Below are 26,997 nucleotides of genomic sequence, written 5' to 3' on the forward strand. Positions count from 1 at the left end.
GGATTAAATGATGATGCCTATAAAATGCTGAACGGAGCACCGGGCATGTGCTCAACCTGGAGATATGACTGTCAGATGAGGAAACAGAGGCTCAGAGAGGGGAGTTGTCCAACATGATCTGAAAAATCAGGGGATGCCGGGAGCAGACACGTGCCAGGGGCACCCAGGTCAGTGGTATCAGGCAGGCCGAGGCAGGAAAATATTATGACTTTATTTGCTACACTGACAGTGGCTCTGAGTGCGGGTGGTGGCCGCTGTCTCTACAAGGGGCGTCCGAAGTGGGGGACAAGGATAGTTAGCATCTCCCCAGGCGGGGGCAGGGAAGGCTGGGCCGGGCAGACGTGGGACATGAGTGTGACAACCGCCAACCTCAGGGCTGCAGGAGCGATGGCAGTGGTGTCTCTGGAGATGGGTCCTGGCCGGTGGCTCAGAAGCAGGGAGATCCAGTGTTTAGGGTGCCGGCCGGCGGGCCTGCGCTACCTCCCGGGCCCGGCGGCCGGTGGCCAGGGCTGCTCGGCCAGCTCCTGCTCCAGCTGCTTGAAGCGCTTCTTGGAGGCCCGTTTGGGCCGTAGCCACCGCAGGCAGCCTGGGAGGCACTGGTCCAGCACGCTCTGCCGGGGACAGGGAGGGCGCAGGGGGGCAGCTGTGGCTCAGTCCCACCCCCAGAGCCCCCTGCCACCCCAGCGCGGGGCGGGCCCCACCTCCAGCATGAAGGCCCCCACGAAGTTGAAGGCGACCAGGCCCAGCAGCAGCAGCTTGAAGTAGGTGTCAGCGATGGTCCTCAGCGCCAGTACCCCCTGCAGGAGGCCGGGGGCCAGGAGGAGGCCCACCAGGACAGAGCCCAAGAGCACCAGGGCCACCAGGAAGGGCACTGGGGGTGGGGGAGTCCGTCAGCCAGGGAGCCCCGCACACTCACACCCGTGCCCGACGGGACCCCACAGGCACCAGCCCCACAGCCCTTCCCTCCATCACATCCCCCCTTGCTCCATCTCATCCCTCCCCTCCATCTCATCCCCCCTCCCTCCAGTTCATCCCCCTCCCTCCAGTTCATCCCCCCTCCCCCATCTCATCCCCCCTCCCTCCATCTCATCCCCTCCCTCCAGTTCATCCACCCTCCCCCATCTCATCCCCCCTCCCTCCATCTCATCCCCCTCCGCTCCATCTCATCCCCCCTCCCTCCATCTCATCCCCTCCCTCCAGTTCATCCCCCCTCCCTCCATCGCATCCCCCCTCCCTCCATCTCATCCCCCTTCCCTCCATCGCATCCCCCCTCCCTCCATCGCATCCCCCCTCCCTCTATCTCATCCCCCTTCCCTCCATCTCATCCCCCTCCCTCCATCTCATCCCCCTTCCCTCCATCTCATCCCCCTCCCTCCATCTCATCCCCTCCCTCCAGTTCATGCCCCCTCCCTCCATCTCATCCCCCTCCCCTCCATCTCATCCCCCCTCCCTCCATCTCATCCCCCTTCCCTCCATCTCATCCCCCCTCCCTTCATCTCATCCCCCCTCCCTCCATCTCATCCCCCCTTCCCTCCATCACATCCCCCCTCCCGTCATCTCATCCCCCCTCCCTCCATCACATCCCCCCTCCCTCCATCTCATCCCCCTCCCTCCATCTCATCCCCCCTGCCTCCATCTCATCCCCCCTCCCTCCAACTCATCCCCTCCCTCCACCTCATCCTCCTCTCCATCTCATCCCCTCCCTCCATCTCATCCCCCCTCCCTTCATCTCATCCCCCCTCCCTCCATCACATACCCCCTCCCTCCATTTCATCCCCCTCCCTCCATCTCATCCCCCCTGCCTCCATCTCATCCCCCCTCCCTCCATCTCATCCCCTCCCTCCACCTCATCCCCCTCTCCATCTCATCCCCTCCCTCCATCTCATCCCCCCCTCCATCACATCCCCCCTCCCTCCATCTCATCCCCTCCCTCCATCTCATCCCCCTTCCCTCCATCACATCCCCCCTCCCTTCATCTCATCCCCCTTCCCTCCATCTCATCCCCCCTCCCTCCATCACATCCCCCCACTCCATCTCATCCCCCCTCCCTCCATCTCATCCCCTCCCTCCATCTCATCCCCCCATCTCATCCCCCCTCCCTCCATCACATCCCCCCTCCCTCCATCTCATCCCCCCCATCTCATCCCCCCTCCCTCCATCACATCCCCCCTCCCTCCCTCTCATCCCCCCTCCCCTCCATTACCCCCCCCAGCACATCCCACCCCCAGCACAGCAGCACCATTGGTGTAGAGCGGCCGGCGGAAGGGCGCCCCCTTGGACACGGCCACGGCCAGGATGAGGTACTGGAAGCTGGACAGACAGAAGACCACCGTGTTCTCATAGTTGGGCAGGTTGTCTGGCGCGGGTACCGTCCTGTTCAGAGGCACGAACCTGGGAGCACAGGGACCGGGCGTCAGGGAGCGAGGGTGAGGAGGACGGGGCATGGGTGGGATCTGGCGTGAGCTCCCCGCTACTCACCAGGGCTGGGCCACGGTCAGGAAGTAGCCCCCGAGCTGCACGCTGGCCACCAGGGCCACCTGTAGCAGCAGGCTGCTAAGTGCGGGCACGCTGAGCAGGGCCCCCGGCGGCCGCGCCCGACCCAGAGCCAGCGCCGGCCCCGTGCGGCTCATGAGCACCGCCACCGTGGTGGTGATGGCCAGGTCGATGACCAGGAACTGCACGTCGCCCAGGTTGGTGTTGACCTGCCGGCAGGGAGGGAGGGCGGAGGGGAGGATAGCTCCTAGTCTGATGGGACAGGCACCAGCCCAGCCCTTGAGGAGTCTGATGGGGAAAGTGTTTCCTTGCCCTGCGACGTGATGGGCAGACGCGCCCTCCTGCCTCTGGGAACTCCCAATCTGATGAAGGAGACACGGCCCTGCCTTCAGGAAGCCCCTCTCCCCATCTGAGGGAGAAGGCATCCCTGCTGACCTGATGGGAACTACCAGGCTGAGAGGGAGGCTGAGGCTCTGCCTTGAGGAGCCCCAAGGTTTCTGGAGGAGACACAGTTCCTGCCCTCAGGTTTAAGGTGGACACAGGGACAAAAGCTGGCGCAAGGCCTGCAGTGCCCCATGGCGTCACCTGTTCCCAGTGTGGGGGAGCAACGCGTGCGCTGAGCAGAGGAGTGGGTGATACCCTTTGGACAGGAGACTGGAGGCACAGTCGAGGTCTGAGTTAGGGCGAGCGGGGAATGGGCGGATTCATGGGAAAGGGGCAGAGGCCTCGGGTGTCCCGCTCCTGCCTCTGCCTCCTTCACCCCTGCCTGGGCTCTGCCTCAGGCCCCCCTGCAGATGGGGAACTCCCAGAGGACAGGGATGAAACGCTAGCACAGGACAGCTGCTCCCGTTTCTGAGGACCTACTGTGCACCAGCTGCTCAGGGCTTTCATCACCTCAGACAAGCCTCACTGCCGAGGCTCCGGAGCGCCTAAGCCACGCGGCTGGAGCAGGATTTGAGGCCACGCTGTCGACTCCAGAGCCTGCCGGCCTCCTCACCGCGCTGCTGAGGTCCCCGCCCCGGGCCCGGCACGGGGCCTGCAGATACTCACCGTGTAGAGGATCAGGACAGAGATAAACTGGGTCAGGCTGTACAGGGCCATGTACTTGAAGACGCTGAACGACGTGTCCAGGGAACAACGACCTTCCCTGGGGAGCGGGTATGGGCATGAGGGGGCCCAGGCCGGCTGACAGGCCCTGCCGAGACCCTGCCCCCCACCAGGCCCCTGCCCGCCTCACCTGATGACCATGGGCACACACTCAATGTTGGCCACGCTCGAGGTGAAGGGCGAGACCACTGAGGCCTCGGCCTGGGACAGCGAGATGCCCACGTCAGCCGCCTTCAGGGCCCCGCAGTCGTTGGCGCCATCCCCACACATGCCCACACAGTACCTGTCGGAGAGGGGAGGGCAGGCGCGGCCTGGACTCACGTGCTGGCTCTGAGCCCTGGAGGGCCCTCCTCAGCTGCGAAATGGCCCACCCACCTCCCAGGCCGGCTGGCAGAACCCGGGGACGGCTGCATCCCGACTGCCCGCCGGGTGCCTGGGAAATGCTCAGTAAATGGTACGCAGTAGGTGCTCGGTAAATAGGTGCAATTACAGTAGCCACAGGGTCTGTATCCACATGGTCTATATCCACGGGGTCTGTATCCACGGATACAGAGAGCCGACTGTACTACACCATTTTACATAAGGGACTCGGGCATCTGTGGACGTTGGTATCTGCAGGGACTCTCAGAACCAATCCCCCGCAGAACTGAGGGCGGTGTACTACCGTCAGCATGACAGAGCCGCGGGTGCCTGCTGGGCTCTCTGAGGCTGATGGCTCCTGAACGCCTGGGGTGGGAAGCAGGGACATAAGGGCCAGCTGGGCCCCCACAGGCCCCTTCCCATAGGCACTCACTGAAGCTTCTGTAGTTCACACACCAGCTCTGTCTTCTGCTCGGGAGCCATGCGGGCAAAGACGGTGCCCTGGACCAGGACCTGGGAGCACAGGGAGGCAGGGGAGGGGCTGAGGCAGCCAAGAGGAGGGGGCAGAGCGTGGCGAGGTGTGGGGCGACCAGGGAGGTCCGGGGCAGCCCTACCTTGGGCAGCAGCTTGGGGAAGTGCTTCATAAGGACACCAAAGGTGGACCCGCTGAGGGCCAGGTGGCTGGATCGGGGGTCTGGCTCCATGGTGTAGCTTGCGGCCTGGTCAGGATCCTGGGGGCCCGGGAAGCTCAGCTGAGCTCCCCCTGCCCACCCTGAGAGCTGGGGCCCGGGACAGCTGAAACAGGGGTGGGGTCATGGGTGGGGTCTGTGGCGGAACTCGGGGTCAGCCTCACCTGAGCCCCGTTCACGGCTGCAGAGGACTCCACTGGCAGAAGCTCGAGGGAGGCAGGCTGGCCCCGCTCAGGCGGGTTGGCGTGGATGATGACCAGGCGCTCCTGGGGGCCCACCATGCCGCAGCCCTGGGCCACGGTGACCGCCGTCTGCAGGTTGTCCCCTGAGGGTATGGGGCAAGGTCAGGCTCCAGCTGCTACTGAGGGGGCCATCCTCACCCTGACACGTATAGATGGGAAAATTGAGGCCGGACAGAATCTGTCTGCCATGCCTGGCTCAGGCAGGCCATCAGTGTCTCTGAACCTGGGTTTCCTTGTCTACAAAACTAGGGATCAAAGATCTAAGGAGAAACTGGGAGCCTGGGTTGGAGTTCTACATATACCTTTTTTCTGGCCACGCCATGCGGCACGTGGGACCTTAGTCCCCTGACCAGGGATCGAACCCGTGCCCCCTGCACTGGAAGCGAGGAGTCTTAACCACTGGACGCCAGGAAGGTCCCCTGAATCTTTCTTTTCTTGCTCCATGAAATTGTCACAACCTTTGAGGCTGACCTAACTTCCCCCATTTCTCAGAGTTGGAAACTGGAACTTGGGGAGAGGTCACCAGCAGCTGAGCTGGAACGCTGTCCAACACCAGCCCCAGACTCTTTGGAAGTCACTCTACTCCTCTGAGCCTCACTTTCCTCATCTGTCAACTGGGGTGACAATTATCACTCAGGAGGGAGACTGTGAAGACACCTGAAACGTCTGAAGAGGACCAGGCCTGAGGCAGGGGCCCAAAGAGATGCCCCAGGAAGGGACGCCAGGTGCCCTTATCTCTGCCCGGGATGGGGTAGATTCTGCCCTCCTAACCCAGGCCCTGCTGGTACCTGTCACCATGACCGTGCGGATGCAGGTCCTCCGCAGAGCCTGGATGACGGGGGTCGTCTGTGGCTTTAGCAGATTCTGCAAAACTAGCAGCCCCAGGAGGCTCAGCCTCCACTCCACTGCGTCCCTGGAGGGTGGGCAGACCCGGGTCAGAGGTCATGCAGTGGCCACGACCCCTCCCCCAGCCACTGGGCAGGGGCATCGGCCCTGGGCTCTGCTCCCCTCTGCCCTCACGAGGCCGTAAGCTCAGTGCCCAGGGCCCACCTTGTCAGTTGCTGAGCTGCTTCCATGTTGGGTGCAATGGGCAGCGGCTTGCTGGCGAGGGCCACCACGCGGTAGCCAGCAGCTGTGTAGCTCTGCAGCATCTGGGCGAAGTCGGTGGGCACTGCCAGGGAGAGGCAGGTGTCACTGGGACGGGGAGGTGGAGGCAGCGACACGGGCTGGGCGCCCACCCCATTCCGCGCCAGTGCCGACCTGCAGACCCTGGGGCCCTCCCCCTTCACCTGTCTTGGGGTCGCAGAGGCCTGCCACCAGCTCGGGGGAGCCCTTGACGCAGGCCTCGGGCCGAGCCGCCCCCGGCCATGCCACCACCACGCTCATGCGCTGTAGAGCCGATGAGAAGGGGAAGTGGCTGAGGATGCTGACCGGCACCAGGGGCTCCTCCTGTAGGGTTGGGGGGCAGCTGAGGGGTTGGCCTGTGGAGCCCACCCCTCCCAGCCCACGCCCCACAGGCACCCCCTCAGCTCACCATGCCCTGCAGGTGGAGCTCCTGAAGCGGGGGTTTCATCACCGCTAAGACCTGGGTCCCAAATGTCGAGTCCGCAGCTGATCCCTCCTCCAGGACCTGGGAGGCAGGCAGAGAACACTGGCATCGAGGGGCCGGGTGCTGGCTTGGCCTGGGGCAGCCAATCCTTGGCCCGTGGAGAGAGGCAGTGGGAGACACTCAAGTTAAACTCATGGAGGACTTCCTTCATGGGAGACTGGATAGAACAGAAGTCAAGAATGTGCGCTTTGGAGTTGGGAGGACCCAAGTTCAAACTCTGGCTTTGCCATTTACAAGCCGCTGGGTGACCTTGGACAAGTTATTCCACATCGCCCTCAGCCTCAGTTTCCTTCGTGAAGCAGGTTTGAAGCTACCTTCCTGGGGCTATGGGGAGCAGTACACGAGACGAGGCCCGTAGAGCGCTGGCACGGGGTAGGTGCTCAGCACTAGGCCTTGGCCATAGTTATTCTCGGTGGTGGGCATGATAGAGACGCCCCCTGGAGGTCCTAGAATGAAGACTGGGTGGGCTTAGTTAGGGCTCGGCCTCCTCACCCAGCCAGTAGATTCCACCATCTTGAGGTCCATGGGGTCACCCACTGGGGTGTCCCGGAGCCGGCTGAGGGTGTGGCAGGTGGCCAGTGCCCGGAGCAGGGGCCCCATGGGAAGGCGGCGGGGCTCTGGGACCAGCGGCAGGAACTCCTGCCCCTTCAGGGGCACCACACCCATCACGTCCAAGCTGTCCTCTGTGAGTGTGCCTGTCTGCAGGGGGCAAGCGGGTGGGCCAGTGATGAGTCCTGGGGTGAGCTGTGCCCCGCTGCAGTGGGCGCCCACACCCCTGGCCAGGCGGGGCCCATGGGAACCCCGGGAGCCAGAGCTGGGCCTTTGCTCAAGCAGGTCCGTCTGCCAGGCTGTCCTCCCCAACCCACGGTGTTTCTTGGTCTGGCATCGTTTCCCCCAGGAAGTCTTCTCCTTTAACCCTACAGTTGGGTCAGGTAGTGCTTGCTCGGGGCTCCCACCCATGGCCTCGTTACTACTCCATCATTTGTTCACTGTGGTACCAGGAAGAGGGCCTGGCCATGGACAGCTCTCAGTGTAATGAATGAATGAATGAGTGAATGAATGAGTGAACAGATGCCTGCCTTTCCCATACCATATTCCAACGGCTCAGTTACACGTCTGGCCCCTTCGCTAGCCTGGGAGCTCTGCGAAGACGATCAAGCTCCACCCTTTCAGTTTAAATAACGTCCAAACTCCTCACCAGGGCCCGCCCGCCTCTGATGGATCAGGGCTCTGCCCGTTTCATCTTGCCCCCCTCCCTACTGTTCCCCGAGCCCCAGGCACACCGCTCTGTTCCTCCAAGGAGCCATGAGCCACTCTACTTCTTCCCCTCCACCTTGCCAGCCCTGCTCTCCTCTCAGTGTGGTCCACCCCTCAGAGGTCACCAAGGGACCACAGGAGCCTTCCTTGACTGCCCTCTAAGGGAGTGACCCCCATGTACCACCCATCACGTACCCCATTTGCTTCCTCCCTAGAACCCATCACCATCTGCAGCTCTCTGTGGTCCCCGGTTCACTCATTATGGTGGTGGGGACATCTCTGTGTGGGTCACTGCTGGATCCCCAGTGTTGACAGCAGCCCTGGGTACCCAGTAGGCCCTCAATGGTTCTCAAACAAACAAATTAAATGAGTTTAGACATTTCATGCTCCAGACTGTGAGTTTGATCCAGGTGGGAGCTGGGGGAGAGGGTGCCTCTGAGTGTTTCCATCCCAGGACAGGACCTGGCGGTGGCCAGTGTTCACAGCAGCGGTGCACAGGCAGGCGGCGGGGCTCTGGGCTCAGCAAGCCCTCAGTCAACGTTGCTGAGTGAGGGATGTGGGTGTGGGGGCCCGGCCGTGTCCCCCACCCCACGGCCCCCACCTTGTCGAAACACACCAGCCGGAGCTTGCCCCCCAGGTTGATGCGCATCGGGTGGGTGCAGAAGACGCCCTGGCTCCGCAGCCGGTTCTGGGCGTAGAGCGTGCACACAGTCATGGCGGCAGGCAGGGCGGGCGGCACTGCCACCGTCACCAGGTCCAGAGCCCGGATCACGATCTCGTCCAGAGGCACCTGGCGGGGGGCACTGTGAATGCCAAGGGCCAGGCCGGGTGGGCCCTGGGCCCCCAGTGGCAGCCCCCGCCCGGCCCCCAAGGCTTACGTGGTTGCGGTGGAGGATGAAGATGCTGTAGACGGTGCCGAGGAGAGCTGAGGAGACAGCAAGGGGCTCAGCGGGACTGGGCACGGGGCTCCGGGGGCCACTGGCAAAGTGGGGTGCGGGGGGCCACTCACCCAGGACGGAGAGGGCAGCCACAAACTTCACGCTGTGTTTATAGAACTTGAAGTTGATGGGCCGGGGATGCAGGATGGAGCTCACCAGGGCCCCTTTAGCCGTGCAGAACCCTGGGAGGAGATGGGGAGACTGAGGCAGGGGAAGCTGAGGGTCAGGATGACCCCACCCCTCCCCCACACCACCCACACCTCTGGGGTTGTAAGGCATGCTGCTCCTGGGGTCAGCAATCACCCAGTTTGGCGGTCACACGGGGTGGCCACAGGCCTTGCCCAGGCTTCATAAGCTTAGTAAATAAGGAATTAGTAGTACCATCTACAAACTGGGTGGTTTCACTTAAAATCCAGATGTGTGGCTTTCGCTGAAAAATGTCAAATCTGGTGACACACTGGGTCCCTTTCACACGTGGCAGGCGCCTGCTGGAGATGTACAGCACTGCTCTCTTCCTAAGGGGTGGGCTCCTTCCTTCTTGCCCCGTCCCTGCCCACTCCAGCCAATCCCAAGTAGGGGTGGGACGTGCCTGAGTCGCACAGCAGGGCAGTGGTAGAGATGGGTCCTGCCCGGCTCTGTGTCACCTGTCCTCTAGGTGCTGGGCCCAGCATCCCTCCCCACTTCCCAGACTCGTTACCTGTCTGGGTCACCACTGCCAGGGCATGGGGTCCTACAAAGGCCCGGGCCTGCAAGATGAGGGTCCCACAGAAGAGCGTGTGCCGCTGGTGGGTCTCTGGGAAGTAGGGCACCGGTCCCTCCGGCAGGGCGGTCTTCAGCACTGGAACGCTCTCCCCTGGGAGGGATGTGGTATGAGGCCCATGCTGGTCCCTCCCACCAACAAGACCAAGCCTTATGCCTAGAACTGTTACGGAAGCCCCAGGTCTCATTTAACACTTGTAACTATGTGTGAAGAAATCACTGCCCCCATTTTACAGAGAGGTACACTGAAGCTCAGAGAGGGCAAAAGACACAGACACAGTGAGACAATCCTGGGACGTGTGCAGCCAGTTTCCAGGAACCATCTCTCAGGGGAGCCAGAAAGAGTTGTGAGCATACAGCATGGGCAGAGTGGGGGGCCAGGGTGGGGGGCCGGTGTTCTCCTTCTGTTGGAATTATTTTGTAACAAGCTGTGTTACTTTTATAGTTCAAATAAGATATTGACACGAGAGGGCTTAACCTCTGTAAAGCCCTGAGCTTGCTGCCTGGCAAAGAGTAGCAGTGCTTCACCCAGCATCTGCAGGGGTAGGACCTGCTGAGGCCGGGACTGTTACCTGAGCAAAGGGAAAAGAGAACTCCATCTAAAAGTTCTGACACAAGGCAGAGAGGCTCAGTGGCCCGGCAGGGGGGATGGGAGGCTGCTGGCCAGGGGCAGGAACTGACCTGTCAGAGAGCTCTCATTGACCATGCACTCGCCAGCCACCAGGGCAGCATCGCAGGGCATCAGCCCACCCTCCTGGGGCAGCACCAGGCAGTCTCCCGGCACGAGCTCACTGGAGTCGACCCATTCCTCCTCTTCGGGCAAGCAGGGGCCTCAGTACAGCCTGGAGGGGACTCCCCCACTGCCTCCCCCAGTCTCCCTCACTCTCCCAGCCTCTCACCTCCCCCAGCCAGCCTCCCTCCCTCCTTCCCAAGCCTCCCTTCCACCCCCAGTTTCTCGCCTCCCCCAGCCTCCCTTCCACCCCAGCTTCTCACCTCCCCCAGCCTCCCTCCCTCCCCCAGCCTCTCACCTCCCCCAGCTTCCCTCCCTCCCCCAGCCTCCCTCCCTCCCACACCTCTCACTTCCCCCAGCCTCTCACCTCCCCCAGGCCGGCACACGCACACCTGTACAGACAGCTGGACCATGTCCCTCAGAGTCTGGCTTTGCTGTGGGCAGGGGGACAAGCAGGGAGTGGGTGGGTGGAGGTCTCCTTGGACACCGCCTGCCCTGCCCCATCCACCCCACACCGCACACCTTTCTGGTCTTGTATATCGACACGCAGATGGAGACCATGGAGATCAGGAAGATGCACAGGGCATACCAGTAGTAGTAGTCAGCCAGCCACAGCCCGATGCTGAAGGCCTGGAACCCATAGTAGGGGTTCAGTGCCTGGGGAGGGGCGGGGAGGCAGCGTCAGGGCCCAGGTCCCCCAGGGCAGCCCAGCCACAGGCTGGGTCTCCTGTGCCCACGGAAGCAAAGGGCCCGGCAGTTGCCAAAGGACTAAAGCCAGGCCTGTCTCCTGGTCAGTCCTGTCCAGATGTCCCTTGAGCCAGCAGCTTCTTTGCTCTAAAGAGGACACACGGGTGTTTACACGCCAGGCCCCTGCTAAGCACATCATCTAAATGTCATACGATGGTGAGGACAATTCCACAAGGCAGATGCTACCATCAGCTTCATTTTACAGCTGAGGAAACTGAGGCACAGAAGGGTTAAGTCACTTGCCTAAAACCACACAGCTCCCAGGTGGCCGACTAAAGTTTACATCAGGCCAGACTCCAAGGCCTCCTCTCTGTCTCACAGGTGTCTGCCCCTGGCTCAGAGGGCTGGGATGTTAGCAGTGTACTCTAGGTGTGTCCAGGTCACTGGCTTCCCTTTGTCCCCATGTGACCTTGGCCATGCCATGTCCCCCCCTCTGTAGCTCCGGTTCTTCATGTGTGAACGGAATGTCCCTACCACGAGGCTGTTGGAGCGTGAAAGTGGGTAATGCACGGAAAGGACCCAGACTCTGGAGCCTGGCGCTTGGCACACAGCAGGAGCCCAGGCTGTGTGGGTTTGTCTCTTGGCCTCTAAGCCCCAGCCCCAGCCTGGACCAGAACTTCCAATTCCTCTCCCTGAGCTTACTGGGGCTGGTTCTGAGACAGCTCTCCACCATGGAGAAGAGGACAGCTGGTACAATCTGCCTCTGTAAGGGTGGCCCAGAGAGGGCAAGCCCCTGGCCCAGGTCACACAGCCAGCTCAGGCCAGAGTGGGGGCAGGGCCCAGGGACAGCCCTACCTCGTCCACCAGCAGCTGGGGATAGGACTTGACTGGTACACTGATCACGTTGGGGCCGTAGATGGTCTTCCTGTAAGAGGAAAAGCGGCAGGGCCATCAGATGGAGGGGCCGTGGCAGCTGTACCCTCTAGCAGTCGTGGAGCGCCCTACTTTCCAGCTGGGGAAACTGAGGCCCAGAGAAGGCAGGTGACTGGAAGAAGGCCACACCCAGGGGGGTAAGAGAGGGGGCCCAGCTCTCAGGGCAGCACCCACCTCACGGTTTGGTCCTGGAGGCTGAGGCCGGTGCTGGAGCAGTGGAGGTCGTCACAGGTGCGGCCGTGGTCCAGCAGGCTGGGAGGATGGGAGGGGCACTTGTGTGGGTGGTGGGGTCTGAGCTCTGCACCCCCCACCCCTCCTGGCCCACCTCTGCTACACCGAGCTCCCGAGAGAAAGCTGGTCCCTCACGAACTCTGGGCCTAACTTTCTCCTTCTGTTCCTCTGATCGGGCCCCAAACCATCTCACCCAGGAAAAACGATGAGAGATGATGATAATACTTAACAGTGACAGACAACAGCCGCTATTATTTAGTGACATTTAGAGCTTTCTTTACAATGATGCCTTCTTAGGTAAGTCACTTAACCTCTCTGGGCCTCAGACTTCTCATCTGCAAGATGGAGACGGTGACAGCATCTCCCTCACAGGGCTACGGGTGGATTAAATGAGGTAAGTTTTGCAAAGTGCTTGGACGGTTGCTGGCACTTACTAGGTGACAAAGGTCAGCGATTTTTTTTTTTTTTTTGGCTGCGTTGGGTCTTCAATGCTGTGTGCGGGCTTTTCTATAGTCGCAGCAAGCGGGGGCTACTCTTCTTTGCAGTGCATGGGCTTCTCATTGCAGTGGCTTCTCTTGTTGTGGAGCATGGGCTCTAGGCATGTGGGGCTTCAGTAGTTGTGGCTCGCGGGCTCTAGAGCGCAGGCTCAGTAGTTGTGGCGCACAGGCTTAGCTGCTCTGCAGCATGTGGGATCTTCCCGGACCAGGGATCGAACCTGTGTCCCCTCCGTTGGCAGACAGATTCTTAACCACTGCGCCACCAGGGAAGTCCCACGTCAGCGAGTTTTGCTATTCCTCTCACGTAGCAGAGGCTGTTGGTGCCCTCCCCACACCCCCTAGGAATTCACGTCTGTGCGGTGCACCCTCTTACTGGAAACACCTGTCCTGGCTTGAGGGCTTCTCCTGGCTGCATAAGCATGGTCTACCCGTGAGCTAGGAAGGCCCAAGTTGTGCAAGAGTTCTTGTATTCCGCAACTGGTAACGGTAGGAAGGTGATGGGTACGTACCCCCTGGTTTCCTCACCCTGAGGTGCGTGCTCTACACTGGCTCAAAGGGATCCCCAAGGGACTGTGCTCCAGGTGCCCACATCAAGGCCCCTCCACCGGCTGCCTTCTCTTCCCGGCCTCACTTCCCCTACGTCTCCTGGCATCACCTTGCAAACAGATTCCCTGCACTTGAATCCTTGTCTTGAGGTCTGCTTCTCGGGGCTCAAACTAAGACATAAACTGAGCTCGTATTTATCAAGCACTTAGCAGGTGGCAGAGCGGGTACAAGACGCCAAACAGAAGGTCCAAGTCCAGAGCTTACGCTCTGATTCACAGCAGTGTTGCCACCTCAGGCCAGGTGCCGTGCCAAGCCTTACATGACAGTAATATACTTTACCCTCGAAACAACCCTAGGAGGCCGGGATTCCCTTCATGAGCTATTTACAGACAGGCTCAGCGAGTTGAGGGGGCCAAGGCACAGAGCTGAGAGGGGAGTCCAGGCTGGGCCACCTCATGCCACCTTCTCTGCCCAATGCAGCACCCGCTGTGGGCGTGGTGTAGCGTCGCTGGCCCTGACCCCTACCTGACTCGGCAGAAGGCCTGCTGGGTCTCGATCCAGACATAGCGCTGGCCCCGGAAAAGGTAGTAGCGCAGCGTCCGCTGCTGGGTGGGAGAGAGGAGAGGTGGGCTGGAGGCGGCCCCAGGAGGAGTGTGTGGGGGGCGGCAGGGCGATGGCACAGGAAAGAGGCGGGAGAGGCATGGAGGGGTAGAAGGTGATCGGCCAGCATCCTGGACGATTGGGACGAGAGAACCAGAGGTGCCCAGAGAACAGCTGGAGTCCAGTCCCCATTGTACAGGGTGTGAACCTGAGGCCCAGAGACAGGCAAGGACTTGTCCAGAACCCAGCTGTCCACTTACTGCCTCTTCGGTCCTGTGGAGCTGGGCGGTGTCCTTCCATGTCCCCTCTGGTAGTGTCCCCACAGCTGCCTGGCTCCGGCCGTCCTCCGCCTGGGTCTGTGGGGGCAGCTCCAGGCTGGGGACGGGGGTGGGGTTACCGTGGAGCCCTGGGAGCTGCCCCAGCACCTCCCCATCCCCACAGAGCCACCTTCTCTCTCTCAGATGGGAGGCCCCGGGATCAGAGCCTTCATGGGGGGAGGGCAGGGGGAGCAGGGGCTCCTGGGAAGGGGCGATGGGGCTGCCTCACCTGTCTTTGCTGATGGCCTCAGTCTGCACCTGGACAGTATAGAGCTGCCACGAACTATCCTGGAACACGGAGGTGTGGACTCAGTCCTGGAAGAGACCCCTCCCCTCCCTGGCCCCACCCGACAGCCAGGTGGCCCCTGCTGGAGGAGGCAGGGATCAAGGATAGAGGTGACCTCCTTGGGAATCACCCACCCCGTCCCGTAAGCCCACTGCTCAGATGGGAAAGCCGAGGTCCAGGGAGGAGAAGCACCTGTGTAAGGTCCCACAGAACGTCAGCGGCCAGGTTGGGCTGAGAACCCGAGCATCCTCCGCCCCGCAACCCTGAGCCACCGCCACCCCACTCCAGCTCCAGGCTCGCCCCTGCTCCCCCGTCTCTCACCTCTTTGTCTCTTATTTCGATAACGAGGGTTTCGGCGCGGGCCAGGCTGCACGGCTGGAGCCGCAGCCGCACCCGCCACATGGGCTTCCATCGGAAGAGCAGCAGAGGGATCCCCGCCATCATCCAGACCACGATGTGATAGCCGATGACCCTCCATGGACTGCCACAGTAGCCGCTGAGCCTCTGTGGACATGGGCGAGAGCAGGCCAGGTAGTGGGGCGGGCGGGGGCTGGAGGAGGAAGCCAGGGTATCTGGGTGGGCCTGGGTACCACCCCCACCTGGAGTTGCCCCTGTCCCTCCCCTGCCCACGTACCACGGATGAAACTGAGGAGCTGAGGGGATCTATAGATGTCTCTATCGTCAGGGTCCCATAACCGGCGGGCGTGTTGCCCACGAGCGGGCTGCTGTCTGTGGACAGAAGGGAGAAATGTCATTTGGGGGGTGGGTTGGGGGGGGCTCCTCCTTCTTTCTTTAACCACGACTTAAGCACAGTCATTTTATAAATCTGGTCTGATAAATCCAGTAACTCGAGTCTTCACGGGTCTGTTACCGGGCTGCCCTGTGGGTCCTCACTCGTAGGACCTTGTTTCCTTGTGCGTCTGGCGATTTCTGACTTGGTGTGGGCGCAGAGTCGGGGGACAGGGCCTGTTGAGCACTTTGGGCTTCAAGAGCACCCCCACACACATCCAGCTATTAGCTTCCTGGGAGCTCTGTGTCCCACATTCCATCTGGTCTACACTCTGAGGGCAGGGACAGGGCTGCTCATCCTTTTTCTTTTTTTAGACGTCATTTTTATTTATTTATTTATTTTTTGCGGTACGCAGGCCTCTCACCGTTGTGGCCTCTCCCGTTGCGGAGCACAGACTCCGGACGCGCAGGCTCATTGGCCATGGCTCACGTGTTCAGCCGCTCCGCGGCATGTGGGATCTTCCCAGACCGGGGCACGAACCCATGTCCCCTGCATCAGCAGGCGGACTCTCAACCACTGCGCCACCAGGGAAGCCCTATTTATTTTTAATTTATTATATTTTTTTAAATTTATTTTTGGCTGCGTTGGGTCTTTGCTGCACGTGGGCTTTCTCTAGTTGCGGCGGGAGGGGGCTACTCTTCGTTGCGGTGCGCGGGCTTCTCATTGAGGTAGCTTCTCTTGTTGCGGAGCACAGGCTCTAGGCACATGGGCTTCAGCAGTTGCAACATGCAGGCTCAGTAGTTGCGGCATGCGGGCCCTAGAGTGTGTGGGCTTCAGTAGTTGTGGCGCATGGGCTCAGGAGTAGTGGCATGCGGGCTCTAGAGTGCAGGCTCAGTAGTTGTGGCACGTGGGCTTAGTTGCTCCGCGGCATGTGGGATCTTCCTGGACCAGGCATCGAACCTGTGTCCCCTGAATTGGCAGGTGGATTCTTAACCACTGAGCCACCAGGGAAGTCCCTGCTCATCCTTTTTCAACCTTCATGCCCAGCACAGGCTTGGCAGTGAGCAGATGCCGAGAAGTCGAGTATGGACTGATAAAATGTCAGGGCAGCCATGAAAGGGGCAGCTTCACTCTGAAGGTGAAATGGGAGGAGGAGGAAGGAAGAACCCAGTCACTGGGGGTGGGCTGGAGAGGAGGGGTGAGCTGAGAAAGCCCCCAAGGCTCAAGGAGAGAAGCTGCTATGTGCCAGGGCCCAGCTGAACAGCTGACAGGTTCCTTCTGTGAGGAAGGGCCCACTATCACCCCCATTTTACAGATGGGTAAACTGTGGCTCAGGGAAGACCAGTGGGCATCTCTACTGTAGAAACTCTTTTTTTTCTACTGCCTCCCCTGCTGTAGTGCTGCGGTCCTAGCAGAGCAAGCAGACAGTGGGTGTTCTGGGGCCTGGGACGGGGTGGGGCTCACGGCCTCTGTCAGGGTTTCTCTAACTGTGCTCCCTGGACCTCTTGGGGAACCTGTTAGACATGAAGATGCCTGGGCCCCTCCCAGACCTGCTGGCACAATGGCAGTGGTGCTGAGCATCTGCATGTTTCCCAGGAGCCTCTGGAGAAGTTCACTAAGGGGGATGGGAAAGCAGGGAAGGTGGGGGGCAACCTGCTGGTTTTCTGGGCTCCCTACTCCTCCTCCCCAACTGAGCCCTGCAGAGGCCTGATCTGAAAGTTTCCACCCAATAAGCCCAGGGTGTCCCAAGCAACTGCCTGTCACAACATCCCCAGCCCCTCAGCTGTTCTGTCCCCAAACACTTAGGTTTCTGCAGCTTCTCCAAGCCCCAAAGCAACCATGATAGTCAACATTTCCCGAGGCCCCACTACGTGCGGGCTCTGCTCCTGGTCCTTCTTACATGGCTAACGCAATGACCCTGCCATGTAAGCACAATAATTATCCCCCTTTTTGTTTTTTTTTCTTTTAGCTGTACGCGGGTCTCTCACTGTTGTGGCCTCTCCCGCTGCGGAGCGCAGGCTCCAGACGCGCAGGCTCAGCGGCCATGGCTCATGGGCCCAGTCGCTCCGCGGCATGTGGGATCTTCCTGGACCGGGGCACGAACCCGTGTCCCCTGCATCGGCAGGCGGACTCTCAACTACTGCGCCACCAGGGAAGCCCCATCCCCTTTTTATAGAAGAAAATTAGGCTCAGAGAGGTTAAGTAACTTGCACAAGATCACACAGCCAAGTACATGGTAGTGTCAGGATGCAATCCTAGGCAGGCTGACTCCAGGGTGGGGTTTCTTCTTTTTTTTTTTTTTTTTTTTGGCTGCACTGGGTCTTCGCTGCTGCGCACGGGCTTTCTCTAGTTGCGGCGAGTGGGGGCTACTCTTCGTTGTGGTGCTTGGGCTTCTCATTGCGGTGGCTTCTCTTTGTTGTGGAGCACGGGCTCTAGGCGCATGGGCTTCAGTAGTTGTGGCACACGGGCTCAGTAATTGTGGTTCACCAGCTCTAGAGCGCAGGCTCAGTAGTTGTGGCTCACGGGCTTAGTTGCTCCGTGGCATGTGGGATCTTCCTGGACCAGGGCTCGAACCCGTGTCCTCTGCATCGGCAGGCAGATTCTTAACCACTGCGCCACAAGGGAAGTCCCAGGGTGGGTTTTAATTCCCATCAGACCACGCAGAGTCTGTTCTGTCCTATCGCAGTCCCCCATATCTCCACATAAGGACAGTGATAATAATTACTATGGTAATTACCATAATAAGAACAGCCAATAACCATTAAGCACTTCCCAGGTGACAAGAGCTGCGCTAACCCTCCACGCGAATTAGCTCATTTAACCCTCTGGCAACTCGATGAGGGGACTCTTATTTTTCCCATTTGTACAAATGAGGGAACCGAGGCTCAGAGTCACCAAGGTCCCCTGGTAAATGGTGGAGCCAGGAAGTCAGAGCCCAGATCTTGTGTTTTGGGGGCCAATGTGGGCACTTCCAGAGAACAGGGCATATGCCCTCTGCCACCTGAGGCCTCTTTCAAACAAGAGGACTCAAAACCCAAATTAACCCAAGCTTCACCCACGGTCAATCCCTCCCCTGTCCACTGGGTGACTCAGAAAATATACGGAGCTGCCACCAGCTCCAGAAAGGGCCTGGTCTCTGGGGAACTCACACACATACACCGCTCCCACACATACACACGAAGCCTGTAGCTCTCAACCATCCGGGTGTCTGGCCAACGGTAAAGTCGCAAAGCCAGAGGGCAGGAGGCCTGGTCAGCCTTCTGCCCTGGGGCTCAGAGACCCCAGCCTGGGTCCCCTGGGGTGGTCCCTTTTGCTCTCTGGTCCCGGCCGGTCCAGCTTGTGAGTGAGGCTTGTCAGGGCATGGTTTCCTTCCCTTCCTGACAACAGCCCGCAGACAACAGCCGAGGCCCTTCTGCTCTCTGGTGTGTGTGTGTTGTGCAGGGGCGGGGGAGGCTCGCCCTGGATGCTGTCTTGTGGGGGCAGAACAACAGGCATTCAGGGCAACTGACCCGGTCTGGCAACCTGGGTTCTGAGGTCCTTGGCCACCAACAAGCCCCAGCCCTTTTCTTGTCCCCTCCTCAAAAGGCCACAGTCCCAGCTGTCCTTCTTGCCAAAGCCCCTCACCAGCCCTGGAGACCTGCTCCTTGAGTGGGTCAGGGCGGGTAGTTTCACCCCCTTTAGGGCTCTTGTCGGGCAGTTTCTGGGGTATAAGGAAAAAAAGCACCTTAGGGGGGACTTCCCTGGTGGTCCAGTGGTTAGGACTTCGTGCTTCCACTGCAGGGAGCATGGGTTCGATCCCTGGTTGGGGAACTAAGATCCCCCACAAGCCCTCGGTGCGGCCAAAAACCAAAAACAACAACAACAAAAAGAGTACCTCAGGGCTATCAGGGGCTGACACAGGCCAGGCACTGTTCAGGGCTTTATACACATCGATTCATTCATTCCTCACCACTGTGAAGCGGGGACTACTTTTATCCCTATTTTACAGATTAGGAAACTCAGGCCCAGAGAGGTGAAGTAAGCTGCCCAAAGGCCACACAGCCAGCACGCGGTGGGATGTGGATCCAGGCAGTGCGGCTGTAGGGTCCACGCTCTTAACCACGGCACTACCAGCGCCATCGCTGTCGTTCCCATCAGTCACTGTGCTCCTGGCTCTCTCACAAATGACTCAGCCTCTCTCCAGGCTTCCGTTTCCCATCTCTAGGATCATAACCCCAAAGTAGCTGGCACATGGGGTGTTCGAAGTTCCTGAAGCATGGCCTGTACAGGAGGGCATTGCTGGCTCCCCTGCCAAGGAGGTGTGGCTTCCGCTCTGACCCATTTCTCAGGCTCCCCTCTACATTCCCATTGCCCTGTCTGAAAACCCACAGCTGTGCCATTGCTCCCCTGTGTGCACTCAACAGCTCTTCCCCGGGCCTTCAAACCCTCAGGCCAGCAGCTGTGCTGGGGATGGGACTGCAGAGTGCTGCACTGACCCCACGTGGGCCACTTTGCTCCTGCCAATCTGCTTTCCTCCTGCAACAATCAAGCAACTTATCCCATTTTACAGATGAGAAAACTGAGCCTTGAGAGAGGCAGTGTGCCCACCAATTTGTCTCGCAGCCTTGCTCCAACATCCTCTCTGCCCACCTCACCCCCACCCACGGACACCAACACATCAGGCTTGCACAGGTGTCATCGCCCTCCTGCTCACACTGCCTGGCATGTGGCTGGGACTCAGGAACCATTTACTGAATGAACCAATGAATGAAGGTTGTACACCTCACTGACAGAGCATGGAAGCAATGGTGCAAGAGTCAGTGTGTCCACCTCCTGCCTCTGGGTCAGCTGGGAGGTGCAGAGGAACAAGCCTCTTCTTGAAGGGCCCTGCCAGAGACCATCTGGAGCTGCCCTCACTGGATCACTTCCCCCAGGACCTAAACAATGTTGCCTCTGGCAGTTCTTCCTTGTGTCTATCACACACCCATCATTTCACAAGGATGCTCTCTCCGTCAACCGGGGGAAGGAGGCAGTCACATCTGTGGAACGCTCTAGTCTCCCAGCAAGGTCAAGCCCAGGGCATGCTCCTGCAGAACATCTGTCAAAACACTCAGAAGGGATGGCAGGGATGTCTCCCCAGGGATGGCACAGGAAGGTCAGAGCAGTGTCTGATCTCTTCCGGCACCACCAGCTCAGGCCAGCTGCTTGGGATGGGAACACTTTCACAAATGACTGACTGCATTGCTCTTCTGAATAACCGCGACTGGTCTTCACGCGTAACCCTCTGAGGGAGGGACTATTATCATCTCATTTTACAGTTGGGGAAACTGAGGAACACAGCTTCAAAATCCCTTGCCCAGGGTCACACAGCTTGCAAGGGGAGAAGCTGAAAATGAGTGGGTCTAAATGAACACATTCCTCTCAGTTCATCCTCACAGCCACCTCTCCAAAAGTATGGATTAGGATTCCCATTTAAAATGAGGCACAGAGGTTGATTAACATGTCCAAAGTCACACAGCTCTGAGTGGTCAAGATTAGACTTGAACCTAGTCTGACCCCCTGGCCCTGGGGCAATGCCACGAGTACTGCAGAGCGGAGAGGCTGGCGTCAAAGCCATTTGGGAACCTCTTGTTTCCTGCGGAAGCATGGGTTTCCTCCTGATGACCTGGCAGAGGCCCAGGGCAGCACTGCTGCCTCCTCCCTTGCTGTGCTTCTCCTGTGGCCAGAAGCTCCTCTCCTGGGCCAGGCTGAGTGTGAGGGATAATCTGCCAGGAGCTCCCTGATCTTTGGATCTGGAGTCCAGGGACCATATGTCCTCAGCCTTTCCCCTTCCTCACCCTGGGTGCACCCCAGAGTTGGAGGGGGGGATGGGGGGGAGTAAGGTGGGAGACCGGAGGGAGAGACCTGAATGAAGGGTCTGCAGCTGCAGAGAGGATGCTCAAGCGTTGGTGGCCCTTGGCTGAGGTCTAGGCTCTGAGTGACCCACGTGGAAATGAGACCCTTCTAAACGCGAGAGGTCTACTGGCACCCTTTGCAGCAGGTAGAATTACACTCTGGAAAGGGTGGCCTCCAGACACAGGGCCTGGGACAGGTAACATGGAGGGTGTGGTCCCTGGACCGGCGTTCTAACAGGCTTGCTCTGGGGGCCTGACTCAGGGGATCAGGAGTGGCATTTGTGCCCCAGGGCACTCCGATCCAGGGACTCAGGAGCCCTGGCTTCTCCAACCCCATTCATGCATTCAACCAAGAGGAACAACCGCTCAGAGGCCCTGGATGCAGCGGCCTCCACATCTCTTCCCCCACCTGGACATCCGTCACTGCGCGGGGACACTTCCCTGCGCCCCGCCACCGCGGCCCCCGGATTATCCTTTTGCACGGCGGCGCCAGGCGCTTCCTCTCCCAGGGCTTTAGGAAGGTGCGGAGCGGACGGCTCTGCGCGGTGCCATCCCCGGGCTCCTGGCCTCTCTGGGAAGGGGGAGGGCATGGGCGCGGGGATGTCCCGGGGGCCGCTCCCTCGGCCTGCGCCCCAGCGGTGGGGGTGTCCCCCCATGACAGATGCGACGACGGGCGGTCCGGGGACCGCGCCCGGTTCCTGTCGGCTGGGGCTGCGCGCTCACCTGCGCTCATGGCGGCTCCTCGCGCTCATCGCCGGGCCCGGGCGTCGCGATGCCCCGCGGTCGGGGCCGAGGCGGAAGGCCGGGGGCGCGGGGCGCTGCGGAGCTGGGCGGCCCGGGACACCTGCAGGACCCAGCGGCTGGAGCGGCGGCGAAGGTGCCGCAGTCAGGCTCTGCGCACCGCCAAGCCCCGCCCCGCCCTCTGCGGCCCCACGTCCTCCCGCGCGCCGCGGGGGCTGCCGGGATTTGTAGTCCGAGGCCGCTCCCAACGCGCACGCAGGGGCGGGGCGCCGAGAGACAGACGTGACAGCCCTGGGACAGACTGACACATAGAGAGGAGGACACTCAGGGAATCCGACAGGACAGCCCTCAGACACATGAACACATAGACACACACTCAGAGAAACAGCCCTTAGATGCGCAAACACAAGTACGCCACGCCCCTCCCACTCCTCACAGATTCGCCTAAAGAGAGAGTCGTGACCCAGAGATACACAATTCTCAGACACGCACACAAAAGCAGGACACTCAGGGAAACAGGACAGCTTTGGTACGCAAACACACAGGTACACCACAACCTTGGACACACACATAGATACACACACACAGAGGCTAGACTTCCAGGACACAGACACAACACACAGATTCACACACAGAGGTGATACTTAGAGACAATGCACACATACCCAGTAGTGTGACACTTAGAAACAGGTAAGACAAGCCCCCACCCCCGCCGTTAAGTACAATGCATGGCTGGTTCAAGCTGGTGCATCTCTTGTAGGCTCTGTGAACTTGGGCAAGCCACTTAGCCTCTGGGCTTCATTTCTTAACATACAGGAGGACAATGACATTAGCAATACCTGCTCGATAGATTGCTGTGAGTCCTACAAGAGAAAAAGCATGTAAAGCACGGGACAGTGCCTGGCTCTGCTGCATAAATGTCAAAGAAAGAAGATAACACCTGCCCAGAGACTCACAGGCTCAGATACGTCTCACAGGGATATGTGTGGACACAGGGAGGCACTGCAGTGATGCACGGAAGGCCTCTAAAATGCCACAGAAACAGCCGAGGCATAACCCCCGTCTCAGAAGCCTCACAACATGACTGCAGACAAGCCTGCACAGGTGGGAACAAGGAAGCCCCTGAAGGGCACCAAGACCTCGTGTTTGTATGCAGTGTTATCACATTACCTCATAGCGACAGGCACAGACAAGGTGTCCCCTGACCCTGGGGTTGATGGCTTCTGGACTAAGGATCTCCAAAGGATCAGAGACCCCAGGCTCTGGGGCAAACCAGGGAAGGATCACATTAGGGCCAAGGCTAGGACTGGGCTTGAGCCATCAACATGTATCCAGTATGAATTTCTGCAGTGCTGGGCACTGTTCTAGGAGTTAGGAACGGGAGGGTGAACAAACAGATATGGGGAGCAGTCAAAGGCCAGCAGAGGAAAACTCCACAGTAACCTGTGGTGGAAAGGGCTGGAAGGAGACAGAGCTGCGATGGAGAGTAATGGTGGGGGAGAGACTCCAGAGGGGAAGCAGGGAAGGCCTTGACAGTATCTGGTCCATACCGAGAACTCAATACATACACTTGATAAAGGGGTACATATCGGCAGGACTTGCTGATGCATGGGAGGTGGAGGTATAGGAATGGAATCAAAGATGCCTCTCCTCCCTGGGTTTTGGTCTGAGCAGGTAGGGGGTGGTGGAGCCATTCACTCGCTGGCGCAGGCTGCTGGTGGAGCAGGTTGACCACCTGGGGGATGGGGCTGGCTTCACTCAGTTCAGGTGAGAAGACCTGTTTCTTCTGCTGATGCCTCAGTGAGGGCAGCCTACTGAACTTTTCAGAGCCCCTGTTTCCTCCTCCAGGGCTTAGCTGGATGTCTGGCAGACCACTTAACCAGGGGAACCCTGATTTCCATGGCAGGCAGGATGGCTAGGTTTGTATAAATGACTTGCTCGATGGCCTTGCCAAGAGGCAGTGTGGTACAGTGGCAAGTGGCTGGGCTCTGGCACCAGAGAGACTTGGGTTTGGATGTGCATCAGTTGCTGTCTAGCTGTGTGAGCTTTAAAAAGTCACTTTCCCTCTCTGAGCCTCTCTCCTCATCTGTGAAATGAAAGCTGCTGGAAAGATGAAATGGGGTGGCAGGAACTTGGCAGAAGCCAGTTGCTTTCTTGAGATCCTGGTGCTGGGCTAGAAGCTTCATAAAAGCAGGGGGCTTGGGGACTGCATCGCAAGATTGGTCCCTCATTCTTCATATTGCTACTTGGCATTTAAGAGACTCCATCCTCTGAGCCATCGGGGAAGGAGCTGCACCTGCCGCTTGGTCCATGGTCTTCATGAGGCAGGAGACCAGATGAAGCTTCCTTCCAAACCACAGAGGATGTGGAAGGCCTCGCCTCTGCCCAGGGTTACCTTTGGGGAAGTGGCCCTCACTGTGGTCATCTGGGCAGTCTGTGGGCTGGGCTGCAGTCATCTGTGGGCTAGGACCCATGGAGAAGACTCCCTTCTGCGGCTGTTGCTCCCTTGGGGGCCCACAGGAAGGACATAATATGCCTGGTCCTGCAACCAGGTAGGGTAGGGAGAACCCGGAGAAAGAAAACCAGGCACGGCTTTCTTGACATAAGAGAAGCCGTCTTTTGTGATCTAAGCCTGGCCACAATCCTTGACCTAGAACAGATCTCAGTAATTAATGATCTTAAGGGAACAAAAGAATAGACAACTGTTATCAGGCAAGAGAAGTAACAATAGCAAAGATATCAGTTGTAAAGACTCCCAGTTCTGTTTCAGTGGTGAACCTTAGCCTGAAATGCTCAACTGGAACCTGAGGGATGATGATGACCTTTTCTGACCCTCGTGACTTCAATCAACTAAAGCTTGGACTCTGTTGAGCGCCCAAGCCCCTTCACGAATAGGTATGTACCCTTAGCTTAAAACTTCTCCAGTTTTGCTGTTGGGGAGACACTGCTTTGGGAGAGATCCCGGGGTTCTCCTTACTCGCTGCAAAGAATAAATCCTTCCTTCTCCTGACCTTTGCCTTGGTTGTGTCTTTTGGCTCGACACCTACCAAGAGGTAAACCCAGTTTTTGGGTAACAGTCCGAGTGGCAAAAAGTTGGAGAATTCACTAATTTGTACTGGTTTATTCTAGAGCATTGCCAAACTTCTCAGTCTCTCTAGTTTCACTAGATGTTTGCAACAGAAGGGATTTTCTCACCTAGTGACAAACCCCATGACAAGATTATGGCTGTCTAGACACGTAAGGTGCAGTTTCAGCAGTCTGTCTTGTATATAGTTTCCCAGGCAAGGAGGAGGCTGGAAGAGAATTTGAGTGTTGGGAGTCAGCGGCACACCCTCTGGCACCCGGCAGTCAGTGTGATGTGGGAGACGAGAAATGAGCATCTTTAGTCTTGCACAGATAATCCATCCTCTGAATGGGAGGTCTCTAACTCTAGCCAGCCGTGTCGGAAATACACCAGTTTTCAAGTCCAGAGAGCTGTGAATTAATCACTTTTTTTTTTCCTGGCTGTGCTGCGTGGCTTGTGGGATCTTAGTTCCCTGACCAGGGATTGAACCTGGGCCCTCAGCAGCGAAAGCGCGCAGTCTTAACCACTGGACCGCCAGCGAATTCCCAGGGAATTAATCACCTACTGTAGGATTCAGCCTTCCACACAGTAGGTATTTGAGACAAATCAGTTAAATTGAGTTTATGGAGCATTTGCTCAACTGCAAGCTAGATGCTTTTCACACTTATTAGTTTTTAAACTCATCTGTGTTAAGAATTTATTTTTAAAGTTCTTTTTTTTCAGCTTAAGTATAATTGACAACATCGTAAGATATTCAAAGGGTATGATGTGGACTTCCCTGGTGGCGAAGTGGTTAAGAATCCGCCTGCCAATGCAGGGGACACAGGTTCAAGCCCTGGTCCAGGAAGATCCCACATGCCGCAGAGCAACTAAGCCCACGTGCCACAACTACTGAGCCTGCGCTCTAGAGCCGGCGAGCCACAACTACTGAAGTCCGCATGCCTAGAGCCTGTGCTCCACAACAAGAGAAGCCACCGCAATGAGAAGCCCCCACTCGCCGCAACTAAAGAAAGCCCGCACACAGCAATCAAGACCCAACGCAGCCAAAAAAAAAAAAAAGCGTCTGATGTGATGATTTGATATATCTATATACATTGTGAAGGGATTCTTCCTCATCAATTAACACATCCACACCTCACATATTTACTTTTTTTTTTTCTTTTTGGCCAGAACTCACATTTATTCTTATGTAGACTTTACCCACAATTCTGAGAGGTAAATGCTCTTAATTCCCATTTTACAGATACGAAAATAGAGGCTCAGAGGTTCAACAACTTGCACAAAGACCGGGTAAGAAGGGATGGCTGGCTTCAGCCTAGAGAAACTTGAAGCATTCCACAGGATGATTTTTGTGAATGAAAGCACATTGTCCGGACACTATCAGAGAACAGAAGTAGCATAAAGGACAAAACACTTTCTCTGCTCAAGCCTGCAGTTTTATTAGTAAAGTCTTTGTGACTTGAAATAGAACATTTGCCTGCAATCCTATGAAAGATTAAATAAGCAGTAAGTTAAACTATCAGTTGATAACATATTCTAATTTAGCTCGAGTTTAAGTGGGGTGAGTGACCTACAGTTGCAAACTTGACGTCTGATGAAGCTGATTTGAAGTGGCAACTCCCCAGCCTCTCCTCAGAAGCTGGCTGGTGCAGAACTCATCTTTACAAGCCATTAAATTAGTCGTGAGAAAAAAACCCATCTTTCTCCATACAGGTCTAGTGATTAGAAGCAAAGTCAAATTACCCATGAATCCAAGGAATGCAACCTTCTGCGGGCTGTCTGAAACCATTTAGGTGTGAACAGACCTGGAAGGCAGATTTCACCCTACTGCCCTCCCAGCCCGGGTATGGAGGGCTCCCTGAGGGTTTTCCAGTTCTCACTTCCGAATCTGGAGCTTTAACATCTGAGGACTGTGTACTGTGTGGTCTTACTAAGGTGGCCACGAATTTTTAGATGCTAACATAAGGGCAAAGACTGTGTTCTCTAAATTTCTAATAATTTAATGTTTGTTCCTTTTTTCTTGGTGAACTTGGCTCCTAGGTGGGAGGGGACAAATCTTGTTCATCTTTACCTCCAGCACCTCACCTCTCACAATGCCAGACACTAGTGCTTTTGAACCATCCCCCCCCCCTTTTTTTTTTTTTTTGGCGGTACGTGGGCCTCTCACTGCTGTGGCCTCTCCCGTTGCGGAGCACAGGCTCCGGACGTGCAGGCTCAGCAGCCATGGCTCACGGGCCCAGCCGCTCCATGGCATGTGGGATCTTCCCGGACAGGGGCACGAACCTGTGTCCCCTGCATCGGCAGGCGG

At 58.2% G+C, this 26,997-nt stretch overlaps 1 protein-coding gene across 3 annotated transcripts; it reads right to left on the reverse strand.

The window, feature by feature from the left end:
* Nucleotides 1–192: 192 nt before the first annotated feature.
* ATP13A2 (ATPase cation transporting 13A2) lies at nt 193–21,808 on the reverse strand. Of its 3 annotated transcripts, none has more exons than XM_032651804.1 (29): nt 21,608–21,808; nt 14,916–15,010; nt 14,603–14,785; nt 14,225–14,283; nt 13,939–14,053; nt 13,604–13,683; nt 11,979–12,056; nt 11,727–11,796; nt 10,707–10,841; nt 10,552–10,618; nt 10,136–10,267; nt 9,393–9,548; nt 8,767–8,877; nt 8,636–8,682; nt 8,359–8,547; nt 6,993–7,199; nt 6,426–6,521; nt 6,181–6,340; nt 5,942–6,062; nt 5,680–5,804; nt 4,814–4,974; nt 4,575–4,691; nt 4,394–4,473; nt 3,731–3,883; nt 3,544–3,640; nt 2,479–2,702; nt 2,240–2,391; nt 702–871; nt 193–611 (listed from the first exon to the last, which is right to left on the reverse strand). In XM_032651804.1, the coding sequence occupies exons 1-29, from the start codon at nt 21,615–21,617 to the stop codon at nt 477–479; spliced, it is 3,525 nt and encodes a 1,174-aa protein (XP_032507695.1). In that variant the 5' UTR covers nt 21,618–21,808; the 3' UTR covers nt 193–476. The 3 variants fall into 3 exon arrangements, with proteins under 3 accessions (XP_032507695.1, XP_032507702.1, XP_032507709.1); XM_032651811.1 differs by having other exon boundaries at nt 198–611; nt 13,604–13,680; nt 21,608–21,793; XM_032651818.1 differs by having other exon boundaries at nt 198–611; nt 10,707–10,814; nt 21,608–21,793.
* Between the last annotated feature and the right edge of the window lie 5,189 nt (nt 21,809–26,997).

The sequence above is a fragment of the Phocoena sinus genome, chromosome 1 (genome assembly GCF_008692025.1).
Source record: "Phocoena sinus isolate mPhoSin1 chromosome 1, mPhoSin1.pri, whole genome shotgun sequence".
NCBI classification, from domain to species: domain Eukaryota; kingdom Metazoa; phylum Chordata; class Mammalia; order Artiodactyla; family Phocoenidae; genus Phocoena; species Phocoena sinus.

What these genes read in the sequence shown, in the direction of transcription:
- ATP13A2 (XM_032651804.1), bottom strand. An exon ending in GCTCCTCAGTTTCATCCGTG is followed by an intron (nt 14,786 to 14,915) that starts GTACGTGGGCAG and finishes CCATGTCCACAG; the next exon opens with AGGCTCAGCGGCTACTGTGG. An exon ending in GAGGCCATCAGCAAAGACAG is followed by an intron (nt 14,054 to 14,224) that starts GTGAGGCAGCCC and finishes CCCCGTCCCCAG; the next exon opens with CCTGGAGCTGCCCCCACAGA.